Source organism: Protopterus annectens, chromosome 6.part0 (assembly GCF_019279795.1).
Source record: "Protopterus annectens isolate FY-2018-M chromosome 6.part0, PAN1.0, whole genome shotgun sequence".
Taxonomy (NCBI): Eukaryota; Metazoa; Chordata; order Ceratodontiformes; family Protopteridae; genus Protopterus; species Protopterus annectens.
The window spans coordinates 1,041,364,749-1,041,391,362 of NC_056737.1; the positions used below are offsets into that span (position 1 = coordinate 1,041,364,749).

Sequence of the window (26,614 nt, forward strand, 5' to 3'; positions counted from 1 at the left end):
TTATTGCGATAGGGACCTAATATTCTGAGAAGGACAAAACATCACTTATGTTTGCAGCATGCTTAGGCTAGTGCGGTCATTACCGCTTAAGAAATCACAGTACTTCAATAAAACATCCTCCTCTTATACTCTACTAGAAAAAAAAGAACACTGTCGCTATAGCTTGCAGCACTCTTTAGCTAGTAAGCTTGATGCGGTATTTACCGCTTAACAAATAGTAAGACCAAAAACAAACATAATCGTCCAAGCACAAACAAAAAATCCTGAAGCAGCAAACGTGTCCCAAGTAATGTATTATAAACCCCGTTTGCTATTTAAAGCCAAAGGAGCTCGAATAGTAGAAATGCAGATATGGGATTATGGATATAAACTAATGTGAAATTTAAGCCCTAATGTGAAATTTAAGCCCTGTGTTTGCACATAGTGCAGTACCGCGCACTGCCAAGGAGCTTTGGTAACCATTGGCAGTGATAGATGCACCAGTGTCTCACCAGCAAAGCCCCTAAGGCCAGACGGTATACGTAACATACTAGTCATAGGTGATTCATTTGAGAGACACGGATGTGCCCTCATCATGCTGGATAAGGAGATAGTCATGGTGAGTTGCCGGTCAGGTGCTAGAGTCCATCATATCACATATGCACTCGGGTCTCTCAACATCAGGTACAGTTATGACTCTGTCATTGTCCATGTTGGTGTGAAAGACCTGAGATGTACCTGTTTGGACTATATGAACAGAGACATAACCGAGCTCCTTGAGTATGTATTCCCAGACAGGTATGTCTCTAGCCTTAAGCAGCATCTTACCATCACTAAACTGATGCCTCAATACAAACAGAAATGGATGGACTGGCTTAGCTTCTGATGTCATTCTAAGCGGATCCAGCACCTCACAGCCTGGATGACATGATCGATTGGTCCTAAACCTTTGCCAGAGATGGCCTTCACCTGTCCCCGTGGGTTTCTGGATACTGGCTAAGGCTCTTCCCACCCCCATAGTGCCTTGTTTGGGCAATGTCATGATGACAAAATTCCCAGTGTAAAAAAATTCATCAAACTACAAACTAAAGGTCATGCTGCTAAATGCTAGGAGTCTCAACGTGAAACTGCACTCACTAGCAGCATTCCTAACCTTGGAAGATGCAGGCATTTGTACAGTCATTGAGACCAGCTTCAAAGCTGTGGAAAGCACCTCAGCCTTACCAGGTTTATACATCATTCCACAAGTTCAGACCTCAAACTGAAGGTGTAAAGATGAAAGGAAGTGGCGTTTCAGTATACATTAGAGATGAGCCCACTTCTAGTCTGGTCAAACAATATGATGCATAAGGAGGTACTTCGGGTGCAATTAACTGTTTACAAGACACCTGTTCTAGTCATAGCTAGCTATAGGTTGCCATCCATGAATCAGGACACGTACTCTGCCTGTTTGGATCTGCTTGAGTCTATCAGGATAGAACCACACACAGTTTCTGGGCGACTTTAACTACCCTACCATAGACTGGATAAACTACTCATGCTCAGATGCACTTGCCCAAAGATTCCTTGACTTCGTCAACTCAAATGCCTTGGACCAGCTTGTTGGCACCCCCACAAGGAATGAAAACATCCTGGACCTGGTAGTGACAAATATAGAGGACTGTTGCAGCATCCATATAGTGTCATCCTTCCTGGTGAGATCCAACCACAAATCAGTCTCATTCAAAGTTGCCATCACTCCAGAACCCCCCCCCCCCCCCAATCAGTAACTAGACAGAGAAACTTCTCCAAAGCAGATTATAACCTCCTATGGGTTGGTATAAACAGCTTTGTAGCACCTTCCTCCTCTGATGGAACAAACTATGTGGAACTCTACAACAAGGCTCTATACAAGCAACTGTATAGCTGCATGGATTCGGCAATACCAGATAGGACCAAAACAAGCTCCTCTAAGAAGAACACATCTGTCTGGTGGACTTCTGCCATTAATAGACTTTACAATAAGAGGAAGAAACCGCTGCCTAGGAGTAAGAAGGAGCAGGTCCAAAATTGTGAACAGTCCCTCCTCCGCTTAAACAAGCAAATAAGGCCCCTTGTGAAATCCTCCAAACTGAACGATGTGTCCAAATTAGCTTCAACAAAAGACATCTATAAGACCTTCTTTGGTTGCATCTGCAGCCTCAAAGGTAAAGCCCAGATTTGTACTGATCTGGTGGTTAGTGGTACCATACACACCAACACTGTGGACATAGCAAACCTGCTGGTAGATAGGTTCAGTGAAAATTTCATTCCCCTGTCCCCCCACCCACCCCCGAGATTTAACCAAAACATCCCAAACACCTGCCCCCACCTCATATCTCTAACGAGCAGTTCATAAACACCCTTGCTAAGGCCAAAAACCCTGCATTTATGGGAACAGATAACATCCCAGGCTGCGTTCTACATGGGGCTCCAGCAGTAACTAGCAACATCATTGGGTACCCTATTCAGTCATAGTCTAAGAACAAGCTTCATGGTAGCCAAATGGAATACAGCTACAGTTATCCCATTACACAAAGGCGGTGCTTCCATGGAACCTGGGTACTGTAGACCCATTAGCCTGACTAGCCTAATTTGCAAGCCCATGGAACATCATCATAGATCTCATAAACAAGCACATTGGCAGTCTCCAAGCATTCAACCCTACCCAGTTTGGGTTTGTCAAAGGGAGAATCATGTCTGTTGAAACTGGAGGACTTATTTTAGATGGACACAAGACCCTGGATGAGAGGAAATATGTGCATACTGTCTAAAAAGCCAGGGTACTGTTTGGCTAGGCTTATATAGGCCCTAGGGCCAATAGAACCTATGAAGCTGGAGTTAACCAAGGCATTTGACACCATTCCCCACTCAGGCAACATCGACAAACTTGCCCAGTTAGGCATCATCCCTTACCTCATTAGGTGGGTAGTAAACTTGGGTTACTGACAGAACCCACACAGTCAAAACAGAGGAATCAACTTCAACAGTAGACCCATAACCAGTGGTGTACCACAGGGATTGGTCCTGGGACCTCTGCTGTTTGGAATCTACTTCTCAGAAGTGCAGACAAAAAACTAAAGGTTTGTGGCTGACAACGTTTGCAAACAGCTGCAAGTTGTGGGCTGTCTTAGATTCCCCAAATGATGCAAACAGCCTACAAGAGGGTCTCACCCTAACAAATGAGTGCTAGAATTGTGGCCTCAAACTCTGTGCTAAAAATGTATCGTTACCCCTTGTGGCAAGAACAATGTTCCTGCTAGATACCACACCAACAGCAATGCCCTAAGCATGCTCTCGGTGGGGGAACTTGGGCACACAGGTTGATAGCAACCTAATATTTGGCCACCATGTTGCCACAGTGGTAAGAAGGGCCCATCTATATGGCTCACCTCATAAGTAAGGGCGTTGCAGCTAGAAAAGGTCATAACCTCCCTGTACTCGTACCTCATCAGGCCAATAATTGAGTATAAACACCCCTTTCGGTATCCATCTTTCCAATCACCTGCAGCAGCTGGAGAAGCTGCAAGGCTTCCTGACTAGGAAAATTCATGGTCTCAAGCACCTACCGTGTGTGGATAGGCTCAAATCCCTATCTCTTTAATCTGTGTCATACAGATTGCTCAGAGGCAACCTCTGCCTTACATATAAAGCCATCTCTGAAGAAATGTTGCATATCCGAAAGTCAAAGTGTACACATGTTACTCGCACTAAAGACATTTAACCTGGTATGCAACATCAATAGAACTTGCCGATTTGTTTCCCAGAGGTTACCACACCTTTGGAATAGGCTTCCTCTCCACGTTAAACAGATCACCTTGTTTGCCCTCTAAGTGCAATCTGGATTATTGGATGGGTAACAGAATATTCACCCTGGGAGTCCCACCAGTGTCCCTCCAGGACAAGGGGCACCAGGTGCTGATTTTAGTGTTTGCCAACAAAGTATCACCTTTGCTCGCAAAAAAAGTGGTCAATATAACATTCAAACAAAACCATGGTATTTAGAAACAATTATCTACATTCACAAACGTTGTATCATATAGACTGCTTAGAGTTGACTTGTGCCTGGCCTAAGAGCAGTTTCTAACCCTGACTTAATGAAAATGCTGAACAACTACAAATCTAATGGGACAAGACTCACTCTGTCTAGAGACATTAACTTAGCCTGCAATATAAACGGGACTTGCTGGAGAAACGTACATGTCCCCCAGAGGATGCCGCTCCTCTGGGGGGGACTCCCGATTCGAGTTAAATAGAGCTCCTGAATGACCCTATTTAAGCACAACTTTGACAATTGGATGGGAAACCATAAATTCATCCAGGGGTACACCTGTGTCCCTTTTGGATATGGGCAGTTGGTGCACTAATATAGGCTATTTCTCTTAATCTATGAAGGAACAAGGCTAAAACATGGCTAGGCTTATAAAGGCCCTAGGGCCAATAGCCTAGTAACGTCCTGTGAAATCTGAGTTTATTCAAGACTTGGATCTCTAGGTTGTTTAACTTTCTTTATGTGGCGTACCTTTAATGGATGGAGATGCTTCAGGGCTAATTTGTTGCTCAGTTTGCAATTCTGTATGATAGAGGGTCATACCAGGGATTTGGGACTCTTGAAAATGTGAAGGACATCTTTTAGCCACACTAATGTGATTTCAGCAATAACTGGGTGAAACAGAGAGACTATTGTGAAGGGCATCTAACCTCGGAGTGGTAGTGATTAAGCAGACTAAATTGTGATGCCACTTCCCAAACTGCAGAGGATTGTCTCTCTTCATCACACTGTTACTTATAAAACTAAAAATAATTTGCTGATACTTTCAGGGCAAACCATCCTCTGCCTTTGCACATGGACTCTGACGTATTATCTGTTGGGTCTTAATGTGCTTCATTCTAGTAGCCAGGAATTGCTCTGGACAGCCCCATGGTGCAGATCGATAATACCCTTACTGTGCCACCAGATGCATGTTGGATTACCAGCACAGGACTCGGACCATGGGGGTGGGGGGTTATAGGAGTGAGAGGCTGATGTCTGCTTGTCCATCCTGGAGGATGGAGTCTGCCTAGGCTCACTGCAGTATGCAGTGTATGAGCCCAAGTAGCTCAGTGCTTGCAGTGCACTTCATGAGGATAACGGTTGCAGAGCTGGCAAGGGTGCGGTGAGGGGGCAGATTTTAGGCCACACTCCCTAGTATTATAATGCTGCAGCAGCCTCAGTCTGTTCCACAGATGGGGACTGAGCACAAGGAGGCTAGGGCAGGGTTTGCTAGATCTACTGAACTAGGAAAGAAGTTGATAGCTGGAGGGAGAGAAAAAGAAAAAAATATCCCTGGTTTATTTCCCTTGGCCTACAGTGAATGCTGAATTTCCCTCTCCTGTTTCTTCTGCTATGCTTTGCTGTTTGACAGCTGCATTAGAAATTCAGCTTAAGGGAATCCTGATATACTGATGGAGGAATTGACTGTAGGAGATACTCCGAACAAAGGTATCTGCTACCAGCTTCGTAGTTGAGACAAAGGATCTAATCAAAAGGACCTTATCTCTCTCTCTACCCTAATTACTGGGCACATTGCGGGTGCTGCGAAGAGCACTTTTGGCTAACATCAAAGAATGAAACAGTACTAATTTCATGAACTTTAATCGTACTTTGACTTAGGAATGGGGTTCATTCCAGTCATGGTATTAGAAACCTAAAAGACCTGGAGAAATTTAAAAACGGCAGAAACCCTAATTAAAACATCTGCCAGTTCATTCAGAGGATTAAGGCTATGAGTTGTTAAACTCTTTCTTGTAGTCCAGAGTTTGATTCAACAAGTCACTTAAGCAGCTAGTGCTTTGGAGCAAATGGGACATTGTCTCAGTCATCTCAATATTCTCTTCGATTACATGCCTAGTAACTACCTATGAACTCCATCAGCACACATTAATTGCTATTGCAGGAATAAGGTATCATTTGCTCATTCAGAACAGAACTGTAGTAATAGAGAAAGACAAAACCAGAAATGCAGCTTACTCAGGTGATAGATGACAGATAAATGTATATACAGAATCCTCTGCATGCAAGGTACACAAGTCCTCAAGCCTTGAACCTGCAGCATTTGTTTATTGCTTGTTAAAATTTTATCAGGAAAGTCCAGCTTTGCAGAATTGGCCTTATTCAGTTAAAGCCCAAGGGGGAAAAAACTCCTTGAAAGTTGATTGAGATTAGAGAGAGAGATGAATTAGTGTATAGAATGGAAAATAAGTATTACATAGATATATAACAAATTGTGAGCTATATACACATGAAAAAAGAAGTACGGTGGGAAAGCAGCAACCACAACAAAATAAAAAAACAGCCACTTCCAAGCCAATAACTAGTCCCCGAAAAACACAAAATACCACCTAACCACACTGAAGTGGAAAGGTAGAAGATAGAATCCACACAAGCCGAATGATTGCCACACTTTATTGTAAAATCCACATAGATCTGGTTGTAAAATCCACACAGGTCAAGCGCTTTTGTCAGAATGACTTCTTCAGAACAATTTCAAGTTGTATACACATTGTGAAGGTGAACTTTGGTGAGGCTTACATCATTGCTGCAGGCTGAAAGATTAAGAGAGAAAATCACACCATGAGTAGTGAACAGTTGGGTTATAAATACTTGACTTCAGATTGATGGACAGCAGTGGGAATATACATGCAAGATAAGTGTTTTTTGGGTTCCTGCGTGTAGCTCGCAAGACATTTCCCTGCGAGCTACATCGCCGATGCCAAATGGCTGCAGCAGCAATTTGCCGTAAAGCAATACGGCTGAATAGCATAGCCACTGCTGCTGTAACCTATGCACAAAAATATTTCTACTGGTGGCGATCCTTACAGACAGCTGTCCAGCTGTATTCTAGCAGGGACAGCCATACTAGATGTGTACCACATTCCGTATTCTCATGTAAGTAATGCATTTATTTTATTATTTATTTATTTTATTGTTTCAGAGTTGTCTTGAGAGTTCACTTTTAAGTGGCTCATTCTGTTACAACAGTCAAAGTTTCTGATAGGAAAAAAAAATCAAACAAAAAACATAACTTGATTTTTCTTTCAAATAGTTGTCCAAGCTTGTTTGAAAGACTCAAAATGTAGAAGAAACTAAGTTTTTGTTAAGTATAATACAATTCTGTCAGAAAAAAGAAAAAGCAGAGCTAAGACTTTGTGCTGTTAGCAGTTTGCCATCCTGGCCACATGCCCCATGTATAGTTTTCTAATGTGTGACACGCGCGCACACACACACTTTTGGGAGGTGGGATTGTCACTTTGCATGAGTCAGTTGTATTTTACTGCAGAGATGGCCAAAAACCAAGCTCATTGAATGAGATCATTGGAGGGGTCCTCCTGCCCCCAAATTGCAATAGTTTCAGAGATTCTGCATTAATCAGAGGCGCAGGTGCAAAACCCTTTATTTGGTATTATGGAGCTTTGGCCCCAAAGTTTTTTTTTACATTTTTGTAAATATTTCTTTTGAGCAATATGCATTCACACAGCAACTCTACAGTGAGCTGACTTGCATCCCATCTCAGGGTCAACTTGTCTAGACATTTCCCAGCTCTGCATATGCAGCTGTGCTATTGCTTTTGTCTTTCTCTACTTTTTGTTTAGTATGTGAGATGAGCAAAATTATTGTGGAAGTTCACTGTCCCACTTGATCCTGATCAGATGACGTTCATGCTCCCCTCATTAAATCATATAAATATTTCATTCTCTATTATAAATAAATAACTAGTCACTTTATTCTGGCTTCAGTCCAGATCTTTGAAAAGTGCAGCCCTTCCCAAGAACAGTAAATGATCTGTAAATAATCAGGCCTCCCTCTGTCCCTGCCCCCCTCCCAGGATTCTGAAATATTCTGTTACCATACAGGTACACACACATTTTAGTGAGACCTCTTGTATAATGAATAGCATAGGTTTCCAGCTGTGTACATCACCAATATGGCCGTCTTCATACATACTTATCCAGTGATCCCATCTGTGGTGGCATAGATTATGCTCAATGGTGATGCTAATTCCTGTTTTAACCCATATAGAACACAGCCCGTGATGTTATCTGGTCCCATAGATGGTATTTAAGACCTATTATACTTCGTGAGAGACAGGAATTTGGGATGTATGTGGTGGGGACACGGGAGTGAAGTTTTCAATGAACCTGTCAGCCAGCAGGTTTCCTATATCCACAAGTTATATACATATAGTACCATTAACTATGAGTTCAGTGCAAATCTGAGAATTACCTTGAGGTTATGGATGTAACTAAAGAACGCCTTGTGGTTATTCCTAGGGAAGCTAATTTGTATTCATCGTTAGCTTTGGAAGACTTCACTGGGAGTCTTATTTGCTCGTTTAAGTTGGATGGAGTGTTTCCGGTTTTGAAATTTTTCCTTCCTGCTCTTATTCAATAATTTCTTTCTCCTATTATATACCCTATTAATGGCAGTAGCCTACCAGGTAGGTTTGTTTTTCTTTGAAGATCTTGCTTTGGGTTCTCTCAGGTACGGCAGATTCAATACAATTGTACAGGTGCTTGTATAAAGCATTGGTGTGTAACTCAACATGGGTATCTGTTCCATTAGTGGGGGGGAGAGTGTATGAAGCTATTTATGCTATCACATAAGAGGTTGTAATTGGCCTTGGAGAAGTTTTTAAGACTAGTTGTTGCTAAGATTGGGGGTGGGGGGGGGTCTTGTGTTGTAGTTAACTTCTAGCAAGACTGATTTGTGGTCAGATCTCATCAGGGATGGCCGCACACTGGGGGTGGTGCTGTGGTCTCCCTTGTTGGTGAGCACCAGGTCCAGGATGTTTGAGCCCCTTGTGGGTGTGTCAACCAGGTGGTCCATTGCATTGGAGTTAACTAAGTCCAAGAACCTTTGGACAAGTGAGTTAGAACATGTATAATTTACCCAGTCTATAGATGGGTAATTAAAGTCACACAAAACTAGGTTGCCTGGTTGTATCTTGACTGACTCGAGCAGATCGAAGTAGGCTAAGTAGATGATCTGATTCATGGAGGGGGGGTTCTTACCTACAGTCAATTGCAAGTGAAGTAATTCAAGGGAATTTTGCTGTTTAACCGGTCTAGAGGTGCATTCATCTTTAATGAATATTGATACCACCACCTCTAGTTCTCACGCCTTCAGTTTGTGGTCTGAAAGTGTAAAAGGAAATGTAACCTGGTATGGCTGGGGTGCTCTCCACACCCTTCAACCAGGTCTCAATGACTGCACAAATGTCAGCATCTTCAGGCTGAGGACTGCTTCCAGTGAATGCAGTTTCTGGTTTACTCTCCTAGCATTTAGCAGCATTTTCCAGTTTATTTTGCAGAGTAATATTTCTTAATCTAGTTGACTTTTAAATCATGTTACATTATGTTCACTTGAACCACTGAGAGGTCATGCAACTACAGACCTCATAATATAGGTGTTTTTGTGCAATGAGGGATAGCGCAGAGCAGGGACATCCTGCAAAATTCTGGACAGAGGAGAATTATGTGGTGTTTGTGAGAGAAGTGTTAGTAATTTTACAGTAATGCCGGCAGCGATCATTCCAATAATTTGGGCAAGATTTCATATTTTATGCTGACAGTCGAGATGAGAATAGGATAATGAGAGAGATGTCTTTAGTCTTTAGTTTTTGCAATGTTGCTGGCAGTGATCAATCAGCTATTGTTTGCAATATTAATCTGCTTTGTGATTTGGGAGGAGCAACTTGCATTGGAATGCTTCAATCTGTGCCAAATTGTGTGGACTGTGGAGGCATACCTGTCAACTTCTTACCAAGAAAATCTGGAAAAAGACTAAAGATAATGTGGGTTGGGTGAGGGGCAAAGGTCCTAAAATATGGACAGATGTTATTTCCTCTTATACCTTTAGAATGTTCCATGAAAAACTGGATATATGTTACCAGACATTTTCTGAAGGACATGAACTCTAATACAAATGTATGCCTTTATTTAGTGACTTCAGTCTTCAGAGATTTGCTAGAAAACTAAAAATTTTGATGAACAGACTAAAAATGTGAGGAAAAAATCTGGATATTCTGTGAAAATCTGTACAGTTAAGAGGTATGTGTGGAGATGAAGATATACATGGCCTTCAGACATTATGGCTCTGACTGCTGGGATGGTTGGATTTGCTGGGTGAAAGTAACTGACTGTCGTGTCATTTGGTCAGTTTAAACCATCTGTCTGTCTTAGAAGTGCGCATTTGTAAGATGACATTTGAACTGAACTAGATACCTGATATGCACAGAGTATTCATAATTACTATGGTTGCCTTCTGTGGAAAAAATGTGAAAAAAATCATCACTGCAAACAAAAAGTTTAGAAAAAAAGATCTACAGTGCACCCCAGAGCATCTCTAACCTCATGACTTCAGGGTGCCTTGCATGTCCCAACTTTATTACAGTGTAGTCCTTGGTTAGTTAGGGTGTGTGAAAGATGGAGGAAAAAGCAACGCTGAAGAGTAAAACTGAATTTCTTTCTCTGATTATGGTTTTTGTTCAAGCATTCAATGGATGAAAAAGGTGGTTTAAAAAAAATTCAAAACTGCACCTCCGCGCATCTAGAACATCTGGCTTAATACAGTTTTTTCTTCCACAGTTATCAGGGTGCGGTTCTGTTTGGATAGAATATGATGAATGAATAAATAACTGCAGGAGAAACTGACAAGTATGATAAACTGTGAGGAAAAAGAAGAAACACTGTAATCTGGAAAGCTTGAGGAGGCCAGGAAGGGCGGGCTCGGGTGTGCCATGGAGCCTTTTCACCTAGGATGCTGGTTTACCTACTGTAACTCTGGCTCCTTGTGTAGGTGCAGAAACTAAAATTATTACTATGTACGTCTTTATTGTATTTTGCACTTTCACACTCAAGCAACACCCTGTCATGCATTTTAGAAAATCAAATCCCATTTTATGAATTATGGACTTGTAACATTAGTAAATCAAGGTCATTCTCATCTGTTCCTTCTGTTTGAAAGGACATGAATTAAAACTAATGCTTTTCAGACAAATTGGGAGTACAAAGTCACTCCAAATTTGAACAATCACTGTGTTTCTCCTCACTTTTTCTTTGTTTTTGGAACTTTGACTACTAAATAGAATGTTGATTTTTATGAAGAAACAAACACAACAGTGTTACTATGATTTGTTTATTTCTGCCCTTCTGTGAATCTCTGTGGATATAAAGCACAGTTGACAAAAGACAAGGACAGTACAGTAATGTGATGCAGGCTAGTCAGCACACAGTTGACAGAAGACAAGGACAGTACAGTAATGTGAAGCAGGCTAGTCAGCACCCAGATGTACTAAAAGTATAATTCCACATTGTAGGATAACAGCAGAACTGTTTGTATTGTTGAGAAAGTGAAATGGTAGAAAACTATGTATACAGTGTATGAATGTTGTACTACCTGGCATATTATCGTATTCAATAATGATCATTATGGCTACATTACCCTTTAATGTTTAACTGACCCTCAGCATTATGTCAGACATTTGCATAGACCTAAAATGTGACATCAACACACTGGCCATACTCTGTGTGTACTGTTGCGGACATTTGAAAAGGTGATGGCAGTCCTATACTTGGACTGAGACAACACGTCCTTGTTTTCATTTAATGCATTCAGGTTTGGGGTGTAGCACTTTACAGCTTATCATCAGTGCATAGCAATGAGAGCAGTCACCAGAGGTGACATATTGAGTGGGAAAACTATTTTGTCACTGGCATATCTGCAGTCTAGCTGTCTAGACAGTACATTTTGTGTGAGTAGAATATTTTTCATTCAGGGCTGGGGTGTGTTTGTATGGTTTGGTCATCCAGAAGTGTACTGGCAGGCATTATGTAAATGTTGTTGCTCACTCATGTCCTGCTAAGTTTTTAAGTTTTGTCACTTCTCTGAACTAAACAACACTGTGTTATGTGATGCTATCATGTAACTGATGTACAGACGTGATTAATAGGTCTGTTAAGTACGATCTGCATTATCAGATATGTATCATATCTGACATTTATAGACATTCAAGAATGCCCAGAATTTCCAGTCTGTCAGTAACACACAGAGGATGTTATTTTCAAACCACATGAATATAAATGTAGATTGTGTTACATACATACATGCATACATACATAGAAAAGTAGCTATTATAACTTGTCAAAATATAGGGTTATCGATGGCATGAGTTTTTGGTTGCAGCACTTAATTTTTACTGCCTTAGTAAAAGTACCCGTAATTACCTACTATAATACACTAGGAATGGTACTGAAAAGTATATGGGAAATGTATAAACTGCATTTGCTTCAGCTTTCAAATGCTAATCAGTGTAAATTAACTGTACTGCAGTCAAACAGGCAGGAAAGATGTGGAAGTTGAAAACCTTTTTCCACAATGAATGATAGAAAAAAAATGAGAAAAGAAATCCAGTAGGATGGAATCACTATTAGACAAATAGTTATGATGTGATTTCTGAAGGACAACATACAGCATCAGCTAATGAGAAAATACTTTTAGAGCAGTGATTAGATTCAGTTTGAAAGCTGCATGACATTTTTAGAGAAAAGATGCAAAATATTTTATTATTTTAGTATATCTGGACATTTGGTAGTCAACATGTTTCTTTGCATGGCACAAGTCCAAAGCAATGCTGTGCTGTAAAATGAGGGAAAATCTGTAGGACTATAAAATCGCACCTACATCATCACACACACACAAACAATCAACACTAATAACAGACTGTATGAAAAATAATTGATAGTGGAAGGAAAAACATTTTAGCAACAAGCATGAAAAATACTATTGCTTAGGCTTGAATACTTATTTGACACAGTTTTGCAAAAACAAGTACATAGTAAAGTAGCTATCACTTCATTGCTAAAGAGGCCCCAGATCTGTGTGTGACAAGAAGACAGCATCCCTAGCCGAGTAAAATCCAGTCATTATAGGTTCATAGGTTCATACTAGGCTATCTGCCCTAGGGCATTTATAAGCCTAGCCAGAATGTGTTTGGCTTTCGCCACACATTTTAAATTAATTTTGCTATGCCCTTTTTTGAGGTTAGTATACTGTGCCTCTGTCTAACAGTGACACAGAAGTGATACCCGGGGTAAACCTACGATCTCCTTCCACTCATCAAGATTCCTCTTGAAGAGAGTCAGTGAGGGACTCTGCCTAACCTGGACTGGGATTTTATTCCAGAGTGAAGGGAGCCATTGGGTTATGAATCTGTCCCTCCAGCATGTCCTATTTATTTCAGTGCTGAGGTTCAAGTCTCTCAAGCGTGTAGCTCGATGGGATTTGGATTTTCTGAGGTGCAGCATGTCCATTAATTCCGGGTTGGACATGGCTTTATACGTCAGGCACAGATCGCCTCTGAACAGGCGGTATGCCACTGAGTAGAGCTGGAGTTTCTTTAACCGGGCAGCATATGGCATCTGTTTGAGCCCTTTGATCCTCTTGGTGAGGTACTTTTGGTGTCTTTCCAGTTGCTGCAGGTGTCTGGTAAGGTACATTCCAAAAGGGGCATTGTACTCAATTATGGACCTGATGAGGGATGAGTAATGAGGCACGATGACCTCTCCTGATCTAGATGTGAATCCCTTCATGATTAGGTGGGCTATATAAAATGTTTTTCTAACCACTTTGGCCACGTGGTTGTCAAATAAGAGATTGCTATCAGCTTGGGTCCCCAGGTCCCTAATTACTTCTTCGGTACTTAATGGATTACCACCTATGTGGTAATTTGTGGGCACTTTGTTTTTGCCAAAGGGGATGACTATACACTTTTTGGCGTTTAGCTTGAGGCCATGGCTCTGGCACCAGTTGTCTGTTTCTATGAGGCCCTTTTGGAGGATGCTTGTGTCGGCTGGAGAGTCGATTATGGCGCCCAGTTTGCAGTCATCTGCGAACTTGGTCAGCCACAGTCCTTCCGTGTTGGCCTGTACCTCTGAGAAATATATACTGAACAAGAGAGGTCCCAGGACTGAGCCTTGTGGGATGCCACTTGTAACTGGTTTGGAGTCTGACATGGCTCCAGCAATTCTAACCATGTGGGTTCTGTCCTTGAACCAGTTTGCAACCCATCTAGTGACATAGGGGTTTATATTTAAGCTGGTGAGCTTATCTATAATGCCCGAGTGGGGTATTGTATCGAAGGCTTTTGTGAGGTCGAGGTAGGCTGTGTGGACCACCTTCCCCTTGTCAATGGCCTTGTTGACTGTTTCAAAGAAATCAACCAGGTTTAAGAGGCAGGATCTGCCCCTAACAAAGCCGAACTGGGTAGGATCCAGTGTCTGTAGGTCCCCAATATCTTTATTTATGAGGTCCATGATGATCCTTTCCATAGCTTTGCAGACCAAGCTAGTCAGGCTTATGGGGCGATAGTTTCCAGGATCCGTTGAGGCACCACCTTTGTGGAGAGGGTCCACAGTTGCTGTACGCCACTCTTTGGGTACATATCCTGTAGTAAGGCTGAGATTGAACAGTAGTTTTATGTTTGGGTTTAGCTCTTCTTGGAGTTCATGTAGGATGCAGCCCGGGACACCATCTGGTCCCATTGATACTGTGATTTTTGCTTTGGAGAGGGCGGCTCTTACCTGAGCATCTGAGATGTCAGGGGGGCAGCACTCTGCTGGGATAGATATTTGCCCTTTTGGTGGGGAGGGGGGGGGAGAAGTTTGCGCTGAACCTGTCAGCTAGGATGTTGGCAATGTCTGTGGGTTCGGTGTATTTTTTGTCATTTTGGACTAATTCTGAGCATTTCTGGGACTTACCACCCAGGTCCCTAACATAACTAAAGAAAGCCTTGTGATTATCCTTAGTGTCCTGTGCAATTTTTCTCTCGAAGCTGGCCTTAGATCATTTTATGAGTGCCCGTAGTTTTTTGCTAATACTGATCAGAGATGCCTTCCCTTTTTGGAATTTTGCTCTATCATTTAGTAGCTTCCTCCTTCTATTGTATAGTTTGTTTATGGCTGGGGTCCACCAGACAGGACGTCTGCCTTTGGAGGATTGGGTTTTGGTTTTATTTGGGATCGCATGATCCATGCATTCCTGAAGGTGTTCATAGAATGCGTTTATAAAGGATTCTGTGGTCTGGGCCATATTTTCCACAGGCCCGGGGGCTTTGAAGGATTCCACCTCAGTTTTGAGGAGTGTGAAATTTGCTTTAGAGAAGTTTTTCACTGTGGTTTTTTGGGCAGGGTGTGGGGTCAGGATGTGAATATCCAGTGAGATTAGTTTATGGTCTGATCTTACCAGTGAGGGATACACTTCTGGTCTGGAGCATAGAGTCCCCATGTTCGTGATGATAAGGTCCAGTATGTTTTCCCCTTTTGTGGGAGTAGTAACAAGTTGTTCCATAGCATTTGAGTTTATAAATTCTAGGAACCTTTGGGCTAGGGTGTTGGAGCTAGAGTAATGCTCCAAGTCTATGTTTGGGTAGTTGAAGTTGCCCAATATAATGGTGTTTGGAGAGACCTTCATATTTTCCAGTGTTCTCAGGAAGGCCGAGTGGGGTTCCTGGGTTACAGAGGGTGGTCTGTAGCAGGCTGTAAACTGGAAGGCAGTTTTACCCACTGTTAGTTGCACATGGATAGTCTCTGATGCTTCGTGCTGTGCCACCAACCTGGAGGTGTGGGAATCTTTGACGAATATTGATACTCCCCCTCCTTTTGTGGGTCGGTCCAAGTTTTGGGGCCGAAAAGCATGGTATGAGGTATAACCTGGTAGTGCTGGGGTGCTCTTGGGAGCCTTGAACCAGGTTTCTGTTACTGCACAGATATTGATGTTCTCCATGCTAAGGAGAGTTTCTAGTGCGTGCATCTTGAGGTTTAGACTTCTGGCGTTGAGTAGCATTACTCTTAGTTTCTTATCCCTTGTGATACCTATGGAGGTGGGTTTGTCTTTTGAGACATGCCTAAAAAAGGCACTATGGGGGTAGCAAGAATCTTTGCTAATATCTGAAAGCCCAGGGGTGACAGGTGCAAGCCGTCCCTAGCGAAGCATCTTGGCTTGTTGAGCATGTCATCCCAGGCTGACAGGCATTGGATCTCCTTTGAATGACACCAATACTTAAGCCAATTGTTGAAATTGATCATCTTGTCTTTATATTGTGGCATCATTCTTGGTGAGGGTAAGATGCTACTCAAGGTCAGGGTCATACCGGCCTGGGCCACATGCTCAGAGAGCTCCTCTATGTCTCTTTTCATGTAGTCTAGGGAGGTACGTCTCAGGTCATTCACACCAGCATGGACAATGACCGAGTCATATTTGTACTTGCCTTGGAGTGACCTGAGTGCTTGTGTTATGTGGCGGATCCTAGCACCCGACAGGCAGCTCACCGTGACCTTCTCCTTGTTCAGCCTGGTGAGCGGGACGTCAGTGTGCCTGATGATGGTCACCTATTACAAGTGTATCAGGTGTGTTGTTTAGACTTAAGGGCTGTGACTGTTCGGCACACTGGCTTTGTGAGCTATGTGTTGCACGTGTTTTGTTTTGGGGTAGCGGTTGCTTGGGTGTCTGCTTTGGAGGTCTCTGCTGCTTAGGCAGATTTTTATTTAGAGCTTCCGAGTATGTTTTTGCGTGTTTATCTGTTTAGTTTGCTATCGTGGTAGGTCTATGTGAGACTGGAATTGTAGTGAGTGTGGTTTCCTTCTCCTCCTGACTGGTTACGCCAGTACTGAGTTGAGAGAGCTTAGCCTCCAGTTTGGCTGTATGGATGCATCTCTCACATGTGTTGGAATTTGTTGGGAGGAGGAGAGGGTTGTCTGTGTACATGAGGCAGTTGTAACATTGCCTCAAGATTTCCAGATTCACCAGTTGGACCGGAGAGACGATTGACAACTGACCTTTGGGCATGCTAGAATAGTATTGGGAATTCCTTTATAATTGAAAAAAAAGGGCCAATGGGGAACAAGGTACTCAAGGGGAGTTTGTGAGTGTGTAGTGCTTTTAATTTTTTAGTGCTGACTTATGTAATTGCTTTAGTGAGCAAGTGCCAGGTAACTTAAATGCAATGCGTTACAGATAACTTAAATGCAAAAACGACAAACAGTAACTTTTAAGTGAAACAAGGAAATGAGTACAGTAAGTGATGCAGATATCACTAGGGATCCACAGAAGCACTGAAAAGCCACGTTTTGGGTGGTATCAGCGTTTCAGGGAAATAACAAGCAAACAAACAACAAGCATACAAACAGAGCTAGATTCAGCAGGCCTGGATCTAGTCTATGCTACAGCAAACAAGGTGTACCAATTTCAGTAAGAAACAGTTGAAATATGCAGGCACTATAAGCCTTTAACCAGAAATTCCCAGCTCAGAAGGACAGTGTCCAGCCTCTCCTCCCACAAGAGTGCAGACCACGAACGTTCTTACTGTAAAATAACTGGCCTGAAGCCCAAGTGCTTAAACCAGAACTAATACACTTTTAGTATAAGAGACACTGAGCCCTCAGTCAGCAGTTCCCAACTTACGAAGGATGCAAGCTACCTGTCCTGCCACCACAGTGCAGGCCACAAACCTTCCTAATGTAAAACAACTGTTCTGAAGCCCAAGTGCTTAATCCAAAAGACTTAGAATGATAGCTACACTTTAATCAAGTTACTACCAAGCAGTAATAAATACAATTGAATACTTTGAAGAATGCCTGGATTAGTGCTCAAGTTATACAAACAAAGCTAGATTCAGCAGGCCTGGATCTAGTCTATGCTACAGCAAGCAAGGTGTACCAATTTCAGTAAGAAGCAGTTCAAATATGCAGGCACTATAAGCCTTTAACCAGAAATTCCCAGCTCAGAAGGGCAGAGTCCAGCCTCTCCTCCCAAAAGAGTGCAGACAACGAACCCTTTTAATGTAAAATAACTGGCCTGAAGCCCAAGTGCTTAAACCAGAATTAATACACTTTTAAAATAACTGACACTGAGCCCTCAATCAGCAGTTCCCAACTTAGAAGGATGTAAGCTACCTGTCCTGCCACTACAGTGCAGACCACAAACCTTCTTAATGTAAAACAACTGGTCTGAAGCCCAAGTGCTTAAACTAAAAGGCTTAGAATGAGTTACACCAAGAAATAATAAATACAACTGAGTACTTTTAAGATGACGCAAAAGCAAAATAAAGTATTCAGCTAATCTAATTGCTCATGAGTGAGGGAAGGAAAATACAAAAGGGCAAACTGCAGCTGCAAGTTCTAAGCATTTTCTCTAAAACCCCCACTGAGAGTTTGTGTAATCTGACCTGCAGTATGCTAAAAAGGCTATTTGAAAACCTTGCCTCTAGCTGAACATGTGACTTAGAGTACTAAAATGTAAACAAACTCCTCTAGCAAAAAATCTGAGCCAATGCCCCTTTAAAAAGGGGGAAACACTAAATGAAAACTACTCGTGCAATAGCAGTATCTCATAGTAAAATATTAGTGGCCTAATGGTTAAGGTGTTTGCCTTACAAACACAAGGTGCAGAGTTTGAATCTCACAAGGGATAATTGGCTATGCTTAAATGGCTCGCAAGGGCAGTTAGCTTAGAACTAATCTATGAACCTATTTTTAAAGTAAAGCATGAGATTGTGCTTCATTAAAAACATGCACTGCTTCCAACCTGGGTTTGTATTGTACCTTCAATGGCTTTATGTTCATAAACCATGTTGATCAATCCATAGCCTTATAGTGAAATTAGCAGCAAGGAATTGCAGTCACCTTACCATATGTACTACAATGTAAGCAACACAAGCATTACTGATGCATTAAAAAAAAAAAACTTCAGTTGAGGATGTAAAAAATTAATACTAACAGCACTGAAAGTAGTATATATATTTTGGCTTCATGGAGTTTGTAGTATAGCAGAAGCTGAACTAGAAAGGGGTTATCTTTATTACAGGCATATTCTCATTTATAATGTAGTGCCTTTTGTTAACACACTGATAAAAATACATTTCTGTTAACACAATACGTGTTTGGAAAACTGTTCTGAGCACTTTGTATAATAAAAAAAAAAAAAAAATGAATGGAGTACAGAGTTAATTACTAAGCAATGAGCAGTGTAGAATACACTTTGTCAAACTGGGTTGCAAAAAGCTTTAGTTGGATTTTCTGCTCTCTGGGAAGGTATCTTGTCATAATGTGTAAAGCAACAAAAATGAAATACTTACTGAAATGTTAAGGCTTGGAAAAAAATGCTTGAGGTCTTAGGAGGTACATGTAATAAGAATGATTTTGGAGAGGATAGCCAGGTATTAGAACAGGCAATCCAATAAATTAAGGGGGGTTGTGAAATAGTGGGTTCCTTCAAGGATAACTTGGGTAACTTATGACATTTGCACAACAGTTATCCACTAAATACACCTAGATCTTATCCTTGCCTGTAGTGGGTTTGATACTAATATTGTGTGCCATGTATGGTCAGTAGTGTGGAAAATGTGACTTGTGCCACAGCTGTGCACTTGCATTTTGTTTTTATATACCAAGCATTTACATTTTCTGAATTATAATTACAAACGGTAACAAACTGTCACTGCAGTTTCTTTTCTAGTGATCACACATATAACTGTTGCGTTTCATGTGCAGGTGACAGTAATTGGTTATACGCTGGGAATTCCGGACGTCATCATGGGCATTACCTTCCTCGCTGCAGGGACCAGCGTACCAGACTGTATGGCCAGTTTAATCGTTGCAAGACAAGGTATGGATTTTTGACTCTTCCTCTTAAGTTGTTTGCTCTAATTACATTGGTAATGTAGTTTTCATACTGTCAGTAGCACAGCACGCTAATAACAAAATATGCAAACTGTTGTCCTTGCTCCTTGTCACAAGGCAGTGGCTGCAGACATGTCAAGTCTTTTGTTAGATGTTGTCAGTGTCCCTGAACAATTGCAAATGCAGCAGTAAAACTGTTACAGGGAGTGCAAGGGGGTACATGTAACTAGGTTTTAGAAAATGTAAATGCTCCATGTTTACAGAGTGAATTTAAAATTGAACAGTAATGAATTGATAACCTAACAAGTGAAATTTTATAGTCAATTGCACCTCACAGTTTGTAATACTTACTACAGGCAGTTTTGTAAAATAAATGCATGTCTCATTCTTGTTTTGTTAGTGCAGTCGTGCATGTCTGAGTGCATATAATCTGGTTATAGGTGGTCGACATCCAGCATTATGGAAATGCTTCTCCTATCCCTATCAGTGTATAAGCCCTCCCCCTTTTTTATTTGAAGAGCATGGCCATCATATAGCATAGAGTCTTAATCCCCCCCCCCCCCCGGCACTTGTCATCTTTGTGCAGGTGCTGTTAAATTGAAGTATGTTACGGTGGTCCAGAGATATACTTTTATATACACTCCAGTAGCTACTTGCCTCACATGGACTGGTCATCAGACCATAATGTGTGCCTGTCCAAAATGCTACCTCCTGTATTGGCACTTGGCCTTATTGGGATGTTAGTCTTGCAGTTTAGTACAGTTGCCTTCTGGATGATTGAGTTTGTACTGTCCCGTCTTTTCCAGCCTCTGCAGCTGGATCTTCCAGTACTTAGTTCACTAGTGCATTCTGGGTCATCTGAATTGTGATGAGGCCTTTATGGCTTCCACTAGAGAGGAAGTGCACATTATGTCTAGAAGTGAATACCTTTAGACTGATATGCTATGATAAGTAGTTATGGTGTGCTTTTACCTTACCAGTAAAGTTTAAAATGTATGAAAACTAACATTTTATTCCCAAATGTAAGATAGTGAACATACTTTTGCTGGCTTTGGTTTCTTACATTATTAAAATGTGAATGAGCTTTGTGGTATTCCAGGAACTTTTGTCTGTGGTGGTGTGTTCCTTCATGTGATGCACATTTTTCTTCTTGGGTAAATTATACCTAAGCATACTATTTAGGTTTTCACATATTAATTAATTTTGATTTACTTGTCAAGCTGTGGTTGTGTTCATATGCAGTCTCCATCTAATTGTCACAATTCTCCTGTGTACTCATGCTATTTGCTGTAAACTAACTAGATCAAACTTTGCCGTATGTTGGTGACATTATTCCAAGGATTGAAAGATATAATTAAATAATACCACAGTGATCCTTGAGGAACGCACCTCTAGAAAAATTCCATTTGAATCATTAGCAGACACCTGTAGGTACTACTTATTCTGCCTATTGGTGATCTGTATTCTACATGAATACTCTTGAAGCTCCATATTGTACTTGGGGTGTTCAATGTGTTTCATATGGCTCACACTTGAAAAGCCTGATGACAGGCATTCTTTGCAGTTATTAAACCTGGAGTAATCATTGTATTAACCTTGTAAACAGCCATATGACACTGATGCTTGTAAGTCTCGATGACAAACTGCAGGCGGATAACTGACCAAGTCTTTGACCTGTCCCACAAAGATGGTGTGTGTTAAGGTCTGGGTGCTGATGCTTTGTCATAAAACTTTCCTATCATCTCATGTAATGCGAACTGGAATCCACAGAACCAAATGATATCATTTAGTTAAGTCAAGCAGCGAAAATTGCAAGTATTTTTTTTTTTTTATAAATACTTTCCATAAAATTGCCATTTAAGAATGTAAAACTTGTGATGGTGTAGGCATTGCTACAACTGCAAGTTTTGTAACTTCCTGTGCATTTTTCTTCAAAAGGTACATTGTTAAAGATCTTGTCTAATAACATATTTTGTTTTTCTATACTTCATCCTTTTACATAGCACAATCTCTGCCTTTTCTGTTGTCTGTGTCCAGTGACTCCTGCTTACAGTAGTGGAGACTGATGATCCCCTTTATGAACAAGAGAGGGAAAGGGGGGTACCAGTACCTTTATCTATAGGTATATGAGCTGATGAAGGTAATTTCCTAGCCTTTTTGTACTTTAGTGGAATTTTGGTTATTCAGCTGCCTGTCAGGTACAGAGTGGTGGCAATCAACATCACAGTATCCACCATCAGTAAATGCTTGTAAAGGCAAGGGGGTGTGCGTCACCCCTTTTCAGCTTTCATCAAGAAGTTCAGAACACTCCCCGCTAAAATTAGTTTCCCTTCGCCTTTCCCCTTACATTCCCTTCCTTCCCAGAGGTGAGGCAACAAACAATCCTGATCAGTTCTTGCCTCCTTTCTTGGCTTTTTCTTCAAACAAATCTGATTGGCAGTAATCACTGAATTAATGCACAGTTTAATATAATTTTGCAAACAAAGAACAGTAGCTCACTAATCATAACAGCTGGACACAGTGGAATCTGCATGTTTGCTTTTCCAGATGGCAGCATCAAAGTGTCACATCGTACAGCATTTGGTTTGTAAATTCAACAAACGAATTGACAGAAATATGATAAAAACATCGATTTCCTGCAGCTTTGTTATTTGTGTATATTCAAATAGGGAGCCACTTATTTTAAAAATCTCAGAGTGCATTTGGTCAGCCTTTCTTAGGTGACTGAAGATTTTTCCCTTCTGGTTACACTGCTGTCATAACTATGGAAGCTTTTAGTTTTCTGCCAAATTTCCACAAAGTGAGAGAATTGCATGATGCACTTGTATCATATTTCCCCCAAGATTGCACTTGTGTCCCAAACGCACTCACAGTGAACAAATTGTTTTCTTTTGTTTTGTAGAACCATTTCTAAAGTTCTTACAAATATTTCTTCAGTTCTGACATCATGTGGTATTTAGATGGCCAATAAGTAATGAAGACAGTCTGGCCTAAGTTCTGCATTCTTAGAGGCTTTTCTAGAAGAAATGTGTTGCATTACATACAAATTTTCTGTTGGTAACTAATTCGCATAAAAGTTACATGTGTGTGATATGTACATATATAGGTTTACCTCCATATGGTCGAGAATGGATTGTGCATGATATTGACTGAGATAACTGAATTTCAGAACGTGTTTGCGGCAATATGTCTAAACTCAATTTGTGAAATCCCAGCGTCATGCATTTGTTTGAATGGCAGAGTACATTCGCACTTTAGCTATTCGAACGTCTGTGAAGTGACATTCTTGCTGTTGTACTTTTGCTCAAGTGACCATCGCACAAACCATTCATGACCATATGGGGGATCTTATGCCTCTCAGTTGTCCAGAGTTTTGCAGATTGTCCAGATTTTTGCATCACATTTTTGTCTGTTCATAAAATTTGTGGTTTTCTGGAAAATAACTAAGGAATGAAGTCTCTAAATAATGACATACATTTAAATTTCAGATTTTATCTCCTCCAGAAAAGTGCAAGTCAACATGAATCCTGTTAATTCAGAAAGTTGCTAGAATAAGAGCAATATTTAATATCTGTCCCTATTTTTGGGCCTTTGTCCCACCATTGTTTTGAGCTTTTGTCTAGATATCTTGCCCTAAGAATTTGAGAGGTACAGGACTGGTACGTAAGGTGGTTTAAATGAGGGTCGCGAGAAGTGGGTGGGTTTCATACCAATCTACTGTCCTGAATTTTGCAGAATATCCATATTTTTGCTCATTTTTGGTTTATCCCTCATCTGTCATTTAGTGACTAAATCATTAAGAATGTCACTTGACGCAGCTTCAGACTTTGTATATGTAGAAATGCATGTTGATGCAAAACCTGTTATTCCAGCAACTTTCTAAGTTTGTAGAGCAATATTTAAACCTGCCTGATTTTGGACCTCCATCCCCCATTATTTAATGGCTTTGTCCAGAGCTCTTATGCTAATAGGTTGAGAGATATGGGTTTGAAGAGTCTCACTGAAAGTATGCATGTACTGAAAGTAAGAGATACTGTATCTCAAGATGACTGTATAATCTTTGGGGGCACTGCAGGAGCCAGTGTTGGAAACTGTGAGGCATGTCAAGAGAGAGAGAGAGAGGAGTTGTCCTGTTTCCAGATGACACCAAGGGTGGGGGGTGATGTTAGCAGATGCGGACATCATTTAGGAAGTGTCCTTTGGAGAAGTAAGTCACTGAGATACAAAACAATTAAAATTTACCACTAGAAATTGTTGTTCTACTCCCATACTAACTGAAGGGTATGCTGTAACTGGGGGGGGGGGGAGGGGGGGCTGAGGTGATAGTAATTTCCCAGCCGGTGCAGAATGAGAATGCTGAAACAAAATGTGACCAAATTCTTTCACGTATATTTAAGGAGTATTGCATCTGACACCAGACCCCGTGCAGTCAGTGCAATACCGAGACCCTACGTGGAGTATGTCATACAGTTTTCCAGATCGCAGATAATTTGAGGACATGCAAATCATTACTGAAAAAAGAAGGTGATGAGAACAATAGGTGGAGTAGAGAGTTTATTATGATAAAATATTTCTCTAAATCTACTCCGTCTATATGCTTTGACACTTAATGTAACTTTTAATTTTCCTTTCTAGCCTTATTCATACTCCGTGCTTTTATATTTTGCATCTGAAAAGTAATCTCATATCTTACATTTTATTTTACTTTTACTGCTGTTCTAAATTTTCTACTTTATTCTGTTGCACCTGGCTTATAGATAAAATAGACACATTTGTGAGTCCACAGTATGGAAATGAAGAATTGAGGCAGTATGAGCTGGATGCATGTAGTCTTAAAGGGGGAGTTCTGAGGCAGGGCATGGTGTGTCAGGGAGGATATTGTTTACAAGATGAAATAAGCATCTCTACTCTAGACTTAAGAGGAACTTTTCTCAAGAATTTGTAACGAACATGAGGAATGATCTGCATGGGTGGGTAGGGCTTTCATGCCAGGTGTTTACATTTAAGAACTCGTGATTTAGGTGGTGGAGTGTGGAAGTACAGAACGGGGACAAGGACACAGTAGTAGCTGCCTTCATGGGTTTATTACATAGCGACACTACCACCTTCAACTGACAGATGTATGCTTTATTGAATGTGTCGCAGTCTGCTCATATTCTACAAGACATATGAAAACTAATGGAACAGAACATTGACACCATTGTTGGTAATGATGAAAGCTGTCCTGTGAAATACTAGAATAAGAATGTCAGGACTGAGATTTAGTTTATCCCTTTAGTGTTGAGTGCTATTTTTAGTTTTTCCCATATTACATTTTTGATTGGGAAAAATTTCCTGAGCCAAAGGCCATTTTACACTGCAAACCTAAGGAGAAAATTTACATTTGGCAAACAAGGAAACAAATTTGTCATAAGCTGCCATCCTGTTTGTGACGCACTGAAAACACCCAACAAGGACAAGAGCAATTAAGTGCATACTCAAACCCAGGCAGTGTCTAGAGGCCTTTGTCAAATATGGACCTTGGATATGTGATGCAGCCAAATTAATTACTGTGCTGAAACACTTTAAACATAATCATTACAGGCAATTTTATAGAGTAAACTATATGACTGCATGGGAAAACTAATTTAGTAAAGAGAATGGCACGACTGGTAAAGTATGGCTAAACACTGCATACTAATGCTGTTTTTGAATATTCAGTTCAAAGTGAAACTATTAGTATGTTAAACAGTATCACATGCTTTTTATGCTAATCAGTGTTCTTCCAAGCCATCATATGACCTGAACCCTAGCAAGCTAACCAGGAAGAAGTTTTATTACTGATCTTGAAGAATTATAGTGAAACCTTAATATATGCCCCTAACTAGGAAGTCCTCATATACTAAGTTCTACAGACTGTAATCCATTTTATTTATTTACTTGACATTTATTTGACATTTGTTAACCGGGTTGGTCCAACTGAGCTAATACTCCATTTTCAGTGGAAACCCGAGGAGGAAAGCTCCAATTACTTACAATTATATATATATATGAAATACAGAAGAAAAAAAACTTATTACAGTATAACAAGATAATATGAAAATTCTTTACAATTGCATATGAATGCAGAAAAGGAACTTGTTACTGTAGAATAACAATTGCATAAAAGGAATGCAATGTGGTTGCAGATAAGAGAAATATAGGAAATGATAGGGTGTGGTATTAGATAAGTGAGATGTAGAATAGAGAGAGAGGAAGAGCAGTGTTAGTATAGGCATAGAACAAGTGAAGATATTAGAGAAGATAGTTAAAATGAAATGTTACTATATACATATTTAAAGGATATATGTAGTAAGCTAGCTCTAGGAAGAGAGGAGAAAATACAGTACGACTGAGTCTAGTATTCCTACACGTACACCTTCCTAATACATGCCCCTTTTCCTGCAGAAACTTCAGCCTTCGCTAGTGTAAGTTGTAAAGGAGTCCTGTCAGGTAATTTATCCTTTTTTTGACTGGAACCCAGCAAACCAATGAATGGGGAACTGCCTTGATCATGCAGAGCTGTGCACAGAGGCTGACTGGCTCAGCAAATGCTCTATCGAGAGAATCGTGAAAAGCCCGTTCTGTTTAACATACAATTAGTTTTACTTTAGGGCAGACTTCAAAGTGTTATCAGTTAAATATTTCTCTATCCTTAATTTAGTTTGAGGACCTGTGTACATCTGTTCTTGAAAGGCAGTTCAGGGAACATTAAAAACATGCTTTTAAGAACTGAAAAAAAATCATTCTTGCTGTAAAAGCTGAAATGACATTTGCTTGGATAAGATGATTGCTTAATGAGATAGTTCAATGTTTAGTTTTTAAAGAGTCTGAAAGAGAACATTTTCAGCAAGTACAACAGAGAAAAACTTCAAGTTTTTGCTGG

The 26,614-nt window shown here is 40.7% G+C and overlaps 1 protein-coding gene across 1 annotated transcript in view; it reads left to right on the plus strand.

Moving 5' to 3' along the window:
• The window catches only part of SLC24A4 (solute carrier family 24 member 4), a 1,237,943-nt gene that overhangs the window by 612,091 nt on the left and 599,238 nt on the right, over positions 1-26,614 (plus strand). Inside the window, exon 12 of the mRNA XM_044074649.1 lies at positions 19,582-19,696. Within this exon, the coding sequence (XP_043930584.1) occupies positions 19,582-19,696 (115 nt within the window). The remainder of the gene's footprint in view (positions 1-19,581; positions 19,697-26,614) is intronic.